Source organism: Plectrocnemia conspersa, unplaced genomic scaffold, assembly GCF_051122295.1.
Source record: "Plectrocnemia conspersa isolate PC_06_02 unplaced genomic scaffold, ASM5112229v1 ptg000008l, whole genome shotgun sequence".
NCBI classification, from domain to species: Eukaryota; Metazoa; Arthropoda; class Insecta; order Trichoptera; family Polycentropodidae; genus Plectrocnemia; species Plectrocnemia conspersa.
In genome coordinates this window covers 7939695-7949466 of record NW_028277172.1, presented here as the reverse complement: position 1 = coordinate 7949466, position 9772 = coordinate 7939695, and the positions used below count along the sequence as shown (strand labels likewise).

At 34.7% G+C, this 9772-nt stretch overlaps 1 protein-coding gene across 1 annotated transcript; it reads right to left on the bottom strand.

The window, feature by feature from the left end:
• Positions 1 to 8266: 8266 nt before the first annotated feature.
• Positions 8267 to 9528, bottom strand: Dhrs4 (Dehydrogenase/reductase 4). The gene is made up of 6 exons (XM_088189179.1): positions 9362 to 9528; positions 9129 to 9306; positions 8987 to 9064; positions 8782 to 8928; positions 8580 to 8714; positions 8267 to 8521 (listed from the first exon to the last, which is right to left on the bottom strand). The coding sequence occupies exons 1-6, from the start codon at positions 9427 to 9429 to the stop codon at positions 8351 to 8353; spliced, it is 777 nt and encodes a 258-aa protein (XP_088045305.1). The 5' UTR covers positions 9430 to 9528; the 3' UTR covers positions 8267 to 8350.
• Positions 9529 to 9772: the final 244 nt, after the last annotated feature.

The window sequence follows — 9772 nt, the reverse complement described above, 5'->3', positions numbered from 1 at the left end:
AATAAATATTATCGCAAAAAGGAAATTTTTCATTTTCCGCCGCCTGGCAGTTATGTTTTTCGCTCTCACTCTACCTCCTCTTTGGTATAAATTTCTCCTCTGTGACTTTGGCCGCCCTTTTCTATCCGGCTCTTCCCCGTTTTCTCGAATTTTTATTCATTTCATCAATTTATGGTGCAGGTATAATATTTCAAGAATTTTTACCATGCGCCTAAGACAAATGTGAGTTTTTTCTTTGATCACCAGCAATAGCTACTTGATAGCAATATATACATAGAGGTGATCCATTTAGAATTTATACATTTTAAAAATTAACAATTAAATTTTTAACCAAAACACACGGACTCAAACATATGGTAGGAGTTGATAACCAGATACTGTGATATTACATATACAATATTTTTTATTTATTTTGTGTGAAATGGGCCGAAATATTTATTTTTATAGCCGGATGTGATACAAACGAAATACCTTAAAATGAGCATTGCCGCTTCAACGAGAACAAGCAAGACAATGAATATTCTTACGCGCATGTATTGCTTATCCCTCGCATTCACAAAAAGAATGCCGATGCACTATTAACTAACTGACTTTTTAAAAAATAAAAACGAACTACCAATCTTCTTCTTCTACATCATATTAAAGTGATACGAAACCAAAGCAAAAAAATATATAATTTGTTTGGATTAATATAGTAGCTTTTTGTACTACATAATTAGTCCTTTATGTTTATTTATCAAATATTCCGTCAAATTAGAAACAGAAATATTATCAATATTTTACAAATATTTGTGTTATGACTGAAATATTTTGCAGCTAACTTGCAAGAATTTAGGGACCTTTACCTCTATTTTATAAGCACTAATAAAGATATTATTATTATGATTTACTTAAAATCTTATACAGTGAAATCTCTTTTTATTGAAATTCCCAATATAACGAATCTCCAATTTGTACCCGAAAAACTTTCATATAAACTGTTTTCGTTGTAACGAAGATTGATCTCAGTATTACGAAATATTCTAATACAAATTTAAGAATGACATTACAACTTGAAATAATATTTCTCCGAATTCAATTTGTCCTTGAATTTGCGTGTGTCGGATGTGTTCACACGCGATATTCAAGGTGTTTCGCCGAGCCTCAAACTTTTTTATAAAACATTTCTTAACAAATTTTATTGTGTTCATTACAGTATTCTCAAAAATGGACAAACAGCAATCTTGCAATCTTATAAGTGGTTATTATGCTTCTGTAGTAATATGGTAATTAAAAATAAAAATAATATATCATCTTCCCTACATTCAATATAACGAAATTTTTTCTTCGGTCCCGTGAGCTTTGCTGATAAGATAAAATAGTATTAAAGCTTAATTTACTTTTAAAAAAATTAAATGATTAACAGATACCAGTTATATATTATTCAATGTTTAGTTAAAAGTATCTAATTTAGATAGAATATTGACTCAATTTAAATTATATACTTTAACTATACATTAAATAGTTAAAAGTATATAAGTTAATCAATATATATTTTTTAAATAAATTAAACTTTAATATAAAAAGTTGATATATAATCACTTATTATATTTGTAAATCACTTAATAAATTTTATTACCAATATTAAAAAGAAAAAACATGTAATTTTTTAGATGTGATTTAATTTAATGACTAAATACAAAATATATTTGTGCATAGATGTTAACAGTAAATATTATCAATGCATTAACCTATACACGTATACATTTTTTTAGAGTATTAAAAAATTCCGAGACATCCTTAAAAGAAAATTAAGGATACAGCGAAATTTCAATATCAGATTTTTCGGTTGGATAATACAACGAATATACGCATAGTATCTATATTACCCAAGGAGCAGTTGTGGTGCGCTAGGGGAAGTCATTACTTGAGCTGGTAGAATTATGCACAAATTTAAATTCTCGAAAAAGAAAGAAAAATATGACGGAAACACGTAGAAAATGGGACCACAATACCGTGAAATGTTAATCTCGCCACAGCACCCTCTTGGGGAAGCGTATTTTTTTAGGATCTTCGGAGCTAAGGCCCAATCCCGCAACGGAAACGTCTTCCGGATAAATAAGTATAATATAATTAGTGCATATCACTATGGTTGGTTTATATTAAACATATATTTACATAGTTTATACGAGAAATCTTAGTTCAAAGAAAGCATAATGAAAGCGAGTCGCAATCCTCAACTCTATAGGAACGACAATATAATAATAATAAATGTATTGTTTTAATGTATTGTAATACAAATGTCTTTGCCTGCTGTACAGCATGCCATGATTTCATTATTCCTATCCAGCCTGGCATCTTCGTCGTAAGTGTAGTAACTCCGTAGGCAGGGCTTTTATTTTTTATATTAGTAAATAATATATTAAGCACCATTATCAAGCTTTATTTTTAGCTCACAAGAACTGTGAAATAAAAAAGGTTTAAAAATCACTAATATAAACGATGATTGAGTGGTTTTGTCACTTTCATAGAATTTCTCTAAGGCCTGTCCCATAATGTGAATTCTCTGAAATTCAGAGTGATTTTTCTTTAATAGTTTTTGTATTCACCCTTATACGCATCGGTTATGTATGAGCATTTTTAAAGGTTCCTCGCTGACCACACGAAATTTTCGTACCACCGTACCCAAACATGATAGATTCGGCCGTTAGCGCCTATTTTCCACCCGCCGCCACCCAAAACAAAATGCGAGATCCTCTGTCCCTTGTTTTATTTATACCGGATATAAATATAAAACCGAACTCCTTTTGTTTTGCAGTGTCGGCGCAAAATGAGATATTTTTTTCGTCTTAAACTGCCCTATTTGTTTATTTATCGTTTATTTATTTAAGTAGTTGTTCGATGGCGTGAAAACTTAAACGCCCTTTTTTTCACGAGTAAGCAGACATACACATGAAAGAATGGTAGTAGCTAACAGTCCTATATGTTTATTACAATATTTTTACATATCCATTGGTTGATACATAAAATCACCTAAACATTTAAAATCTAATACTTATAGTCAGATATATAAATACATATTTAGATGTCCCTTATTGAAACTACTCTTAAGTTAATTTTCTGGTATGGGATATGTAGACGATTAAAGAGCAGTGGTGTAGCTATGGTGGGGCGGAGGGGGCGGGCCGCCCCGGGCGGCACTTGCTTGGGGGCGGCATATTCGCGATGAGATTGCCCAGTGTGGTTCTTAACCCTGAATGCACTAAAACATATATAAATCCACAAATAACAAGAGCTTAATAATAACCAATTTATTATTTTAAGAAATGCTGATTTTATGATTCGGCAAAAAATATATAGGGAGGGGGCGGCAATTTTAAGGATCGCCCTGGGCGGCACATGCCCTAGCTACGCCACTGTTAAAGAGATAAGAAAATTGCTACAAGGCAATGCGGTCTCAAAAGAAATCACATTCTTACCTTAAAATAAACAAATCATGATCACGGCTTACTGCCGTAAAATTATTAATAATTAACTAAAATAATTAAAATTATAATAATTAACTTTACTAAACCAAAATGATTTTATTTATTTTTTTTGGAGGAGATCTTTAAAAAAACACACTAACCGGTATTGCTGGCTGGTGATAGTGCAGGATTTTTACCCACTAAGATCCGCTTATCTAATTATAAGATCTTTTACCGCCTCTCAAAAATGTATATATACATAATTAGAATAATACACAAAATATAATAAAACAAAACAAAAAATCATAAAATATCAAAATTAAATGATACGTACTGGACCAGCTCCTCATAGCTAGCATTAAACAGTTCAATGTGTAATGCCAACGTATTAAGGAGCCGGATGGTCACAGTCATAGGCGAGTCGGCAAGTGCGGACGTCCTAGCCACAACGGACATCAAAAGAGGACGCGATCGTTATTCTGGAAGACGTTCCGGAACCTAAATTGTCCGGAACGGATTGTCGACAGCACCTTTCAGGAATTTGAAGAAATGCTTAGTGACATACCACTTTTTGCGAGAACTCAGCGAATCGTATCCCAACGCTCCTAAAAAAAAACGCTGGGATATAAACACACATATCGTTCATTCACTTTGGAATTCACTTCCGCTAATAAACTAAATCAAAAACTTCTATCCGTCATTCCCCACTTGGAACACATGGGATTTCGTTTAAAAACGCACCAAGTAAAGCATTGCCCGATCCTTAGAAGACAGCTGCTTCCCTCTTCACGTCAACCCTGATCCAGCTACTATGTCTGAGATCTATAGTTCAACCCGACCTTCAAAGACAGCTGAATTATATAAACTTAAATAGGTCTACAAGAACAACGCATATTTATATTCATTACACAAATTGTACGTCACTCAAAAAATAATACGTAATAATTTTTGCCTTTTATTAAAAAAATAATTAGCTGACAATAAGATCGTTGCAGTTTTATTGGCTTTCAACAATTCTTTGTGACTTTCTATATCTGACGCTTAAAAAATCGTTCCTGAGAAATTTTAACGTAATTTTTAAGTCCAAGAAAAAAACTATTGATAAAAAAGTCTCGCACTTGCTCTTCTTTTCGGCACCCAATGCATGCAAATTTCTAAATTTGTCAAATATTTTGCTAACCATTACATAAATAACAGTTTTGCACACCTGCATAAAAATTATCTATCGGGGAATGCTAATCCAAACATTGTAATTAAATGGTAATGAATTAAAGCCGCTGTTTATTTTTTCGTCAAAAAGAAACTGGTGCATGGTTAATTCTGCTACGTCACTCAGGACTTAAAAAATGGTGTGAAATGCCAACCTGAAACAAAAAGGATGTTATTTTTAATATATGTTCTTAGCGAACGTTCATTCTAACCACTTCCGACAATAACCGTAAATTACCGGTTTCACACCGGAGATAAATTACGCGAACCGTCGACGCATTAGGCCGTTATTGAATTTGTCGGTCGATTGACGATTCGTTCTGACGACAATGGCATGTCTTGTGTCAATTGTTGCGCTCGATTTGCCCCGCGGAACCGGAACAGACCTCCCCCGATCTTAGTGACTTAATCGCGCTTCAAAATCAATTTGCCCACCTCTCTATATCTCTCTCTCTTTCCCTCTCTCTGGCCAATTGGTCGAGTTTCACGCGAACCGGAAATTCCGGTTTTAATTCGGTCGTTTGTATTCAGCTTCCCGTACGTGAGAATCTAGAGAAACAGGGGTAGCTCTACCGGTGCCGGAAGCTGCGAGAAATCACTTCCGGTTTTCGGAACCGGCGAAGTTAACTGTCTAGATTTTTAATTGGAAAACGTCCCTCCCCTCTTTTCCACCCACCCGAACAGTTCGATCTTCTTTGTCTTACTTCGTCATAATAAGCTTAATCTGATAAACGGAGGATGCAGACAGTTGTTAAAGGCTACCCTCCGTAATGAGATTGTGGTGCGAAATTCAATTTTACGCTAAATTTGTTATCGCTTTGTAAAATATAATAAAAATGTTGTAGAATATGTCTCGACAACATTTTCACATTTTAAAACTGCTTAAAGGTTTTTCTGCTAATTTGTCTTCATACTTGATTTAAGCAAAACATATTCACATGTGTGCTATATAAAAATATTTTATTAGCAATTTAGTTTAATATATTTAACTTCACTCAAATAGGTATTACAGTCTTTATTAATTTTTATGTTTTATTAGATTAAGACTATCGTGACCTAATAGGTAACCCCAATGCATCACGTCAAAAAAATTAATTGTTAAATATTAAGGTATTAACTGGTATGACTGCAAAAATAAACTTAATTTAAAAACGAGATTTATTGTTTGGCCGCGTAGCACAATTTCTGTCGTTTATTTTATTTTTAAAAACTAATTTTGTTTCGTAGTGATTTTTTTAGGACTCAATATAATTGTTTATTTACTGCATTATTTAATTGGCTACGTTATATTATTCGAGAGCTGCTGGTTGCCGACACCTGTACTAAAAATGCCACGAATTTAATTACTAATTGAAAGTGTTCGAAGCGTTCGAGTGAATTAGTTAACTTTGAGCCGTTTCGTAGAGATTACGACAGTTAAGAGGTGGCATTAGGCTAATTGCAATTTTCACTCTCCCAAGACTCAATAATCGCTTAATGGCGTTTTACTTTATTTGCAAAAACGTTATTAAAAGTGTCCTCTTAAGCCTTTCAACTTTAGAGTAACTTTTTATCTTGAATATTTGACCACTATAAAAATATACATTAATAAAAAAATAAACATCAACAAATTGTTTTAAATATACCATATTTTGCTGTGGTTTATTTAAACATAGATTTGTAAAACATATTTCTTTACAAAAACGTCTCGTAAATGGAGTTAACACAATTTTGGATTATATGTTCTTTGTAACTAATCGATTTCTTAATTATTAGGAATTGTTTGTAACATTATTTAAATAAAATATATATTGCATTTTAAGTGATTATTATAAGGAATAATACTGGTCGATTTTTAAATATACAGTTTAACTGTTCAAATCACCTCTGTTTGAACAGTTAAACTTTATTTTACTTAACCGTTTTTTGTCTTTACTTTATTTAACCGTCATATGAAAAATTGTAGCTCTTTAATTAAAGTTTGTATGGCGGTCAGATGGATTTGATATAAACTTGTTTTAAAACAGAAAAAAATATTTTTTTAATTTTATTTCGATGCGGATTCTCATTCCCAACGTTTTTTACCAAGTACATTACTTTTATGGAAGATTTTATCCAACAAAGTTATTAATTTTTAAAATTTGGAATTATTTTGCAAAAAAGTGACATTTAACTTTTTAAGTCATTATTATAAGTACTAATGCAAGGTCGATTTTAAACACAGAAAGGTGTTGCTTGCACACAGACAAAAAAATTAAAGAGCCAGTTCTGTATATACATATAAAATTTGTATGTGTGAGAAATAAAAATAAAATAAATTAAAGCAATAATTATTTGAGTTGTATATTTACATCTTTATGTTATGCTGCGGCCCGCGTAACATAGCAAACATCTGTATTTGGCCCGGAGGTAAAAAAAGTTGGGTATGACTGCTCTAAGCCATGGATATGCACATTTAATAAAAAAATCATTTTCCTTACCCGTATTTCATTTAGCATTTCAATGAGAGCCTGACAAATATCAGGAACAATGTTGCTTATGGACTGATGAGATATTAATAATCCAGGACTGGTAAAAGTATCACTAGAAGCTAAAAAGCCTAAAGTGACCGCTAAACGATCTTTCACTGGAATAGCTTGTCTCATATTGCTATTTTTGGTCCAACTTTATTCAAAAGCTATGCAAAATCTTAGCTGACGTTCTACGAAAGTTTTCAAATTTCCCTGAAAGTTTTTTTAGTAAATCTAGTAACATATCCGAGCCATTGTACCTAAAATATTTAGTATATTAACATATAAAAAATATTATATTACCAAAATAGACAAGCTTCAGGTAATATATTATTATTAACTTACCATCCTCTGCTCTTATTCAAAAATAACATTTACCACCTCCTTGTACGACTTTTAGTACGTTTATTTTTTACAACTAATAATTTGCAACAGGACAACAATATCACCGTCGCTGCAGCAATTTCAACATCTGCATCTTTTTCCATTTTTACTTTTAAAAAAATATGTTCTACACGTTTGAATCAAATGGATCGAATAAAACATTCGCCCCACCGTGTAGTAGGATATTTGCCACAATGTTCATCGAGTCTTTTCGAGTTCAACATTCGAGTCAGGCGCTCGACGCTTCGTGTAGTACCGCTTTTACTTGAAAGCAATTTCAAATGCACATTCGTTCTACAAATGAAAATTAGCACTTAAAGTGTGCTCTTAAACAAATGCAGGGCTGTGAAGAAAGCTGAAGAAGAAAAAACCAACATCAAAAACAAAACAGCAATGAAACAGAAAAAAATTAATTATTCCATATCATTCAAGTCATGTGTCATTTTAATTGAATAAATGAATTGATATCGAACTGGAATTGTATTTATTTAATTCTCTAATTTAGCAATAGCGAAGCATTGCCGGGTCCGCTAGTACCTAATATTTAAAACTGTAAAATAACACAAGGTGAAATATACCACTGCACGTTCGAAGGTTCGGCGTCTCAGCAGTCCGGCGACGAATCACTCAGTACGATCGTTAATAGCAAGATAAAGGCTTAATTATGTTACGATTGAGAAGCCAGCGTCGCGTTTTTCAATCTCGCTTTTCATAAAATGAGAAAAAAAAACTCAGGACTAATATCAACATTGTTTAATATAATATTTAATAAAAATTCATATCATCCTGGTAAAAAAATAATATATAAAACAGTGGAATTGTTCAAAGCCTGGAGGGCATTCCTCCGGCGGCGACGATGGTCTCCCCGGTTATGTATCCACCGTCGTCGGACACCAGAAAAGCGACAGTGGCTGCCATCTCTTCCGGTTTGCCGAAGCGTCTCAACGGCACCGCACTCAAAATTGCCTCCTTCGCGCTGCTGTCGTTGGTCATCTAAAAAAAAGGTCTGTTACTTTTGGTACTTACGAGACGCTATTGGATCGTTTCTCACCGCGCTAGAAAAATTAGTGGGGACTATTCCGGGGGCGAGGCAGTTCACTCGAATGTTCTCAGGTCCCAAGTCAGCGCTGGCCGCCTTGGTCAGGCCCAGCAGGGCGGTCTTGCTCACAGAGTAAGCTCCCAGGAGCTGCCAAAGACCGACCGAAGCGTCAGAGAAGGGAGAAGCGTCAAAAGGATCACAGAAGAGCGCTCACCGGAATGGGCTGCAGCCCAGCGATGGACGACACGAACACTATGCTTCCGCCTCCTCTCTTGCGGAGCAGAGGGAGCGCTTCTTTGGCCAGCAAGTACGCGCATTTAACGTTGATGCCGAATATCTTATCCCAGGAGGACTCGTCGCACTGTAAACGAAACGGTTCTAGAGTTCCGCGAGGCTTAGGGAGTATTATTTAAAAATACCTCTAGCACAGGTCCAACCGCTGGATTGACTGCAGCGTTAGAGACAAGGATGTCGAGTCCGCCGAATTTGTCTTCCGCCTGAAAGCGACGATCGTAGATCAGCGAGCCAATAGACATTTTCAAACAAATTTCAGTTACGGACCAACTTGAAGAGGTTCTCTCTGTCCTTTTGATTCCCGACGTGACACACGGCGCCCTCCACCCGCAGTCCCTGCCGCTTCAACTTGTCGACGGCATTCAGCACGTTCTTCTCTTTGCGACTGCTGACGACTACCGAAGCGCCCTCCGAGGCCAAGCGCTCCGCGATAGAGTAGCCGATGCTGAAAACCCTCGAAAGTTATTTCCGATCGTTTTTCCAACAGAAAGAATACATACCCTTCGGTGGAAGCTGTGACGATGGCCACTTTGCCGACCAGCCGTTGCGCAATCGTCTTGGATAACATTTTCTCAGATGGCTAACGAATAAATAATCCTAATGTTATCGTGGTGGACTTTGACATCTGTCAGACCGTCGCTATGTCTTAACGGACCGAAAATTGACCATCAAATTTATATAAAAATGTACCTTTTGCAAATCATTTAACCTTTTCTTTACCGTGCTGTGTAATGCAACACATGCAAAAATAAGTGATTTTAAATCAGAATATATGTGAATATCGCTTTAGTTATTTTAAGTTTAAGTCAACATATAATGATAATTAAAATTTAATTCCTAAAAATATAAGAAATCAGCTTTAAATGGAGCCACACCAGGCCTTATTTTCTTTTTCGCCCTTGGGCAAAAGT

Excerpts from the sequence above, each read along its gene's own strand:
- Dhrs4 (XM_088189179.1), bottom strand. The coding sequence starts at position 9,429 with ATGTTATCCAAGACGATTGCGCAACGGCTGGTCGGCAAAGTGGCCATC. Across the intron at positions 9,307-9,361 it reads GTCACAGCTTCCACCGAAGG|CATCGGCTACTCTATCGCGG; the intron begins GTATGTATTCTT and ends GAGGGTTTTCAG. Across the intron at positions 8,522-8,579 it reads CCACTAATTTTTCTAGCGCG|ATGACCAACGACAGCAGCGC; the intron begins GTGAGAAACGAT and ends CCTTTTTTTTAG.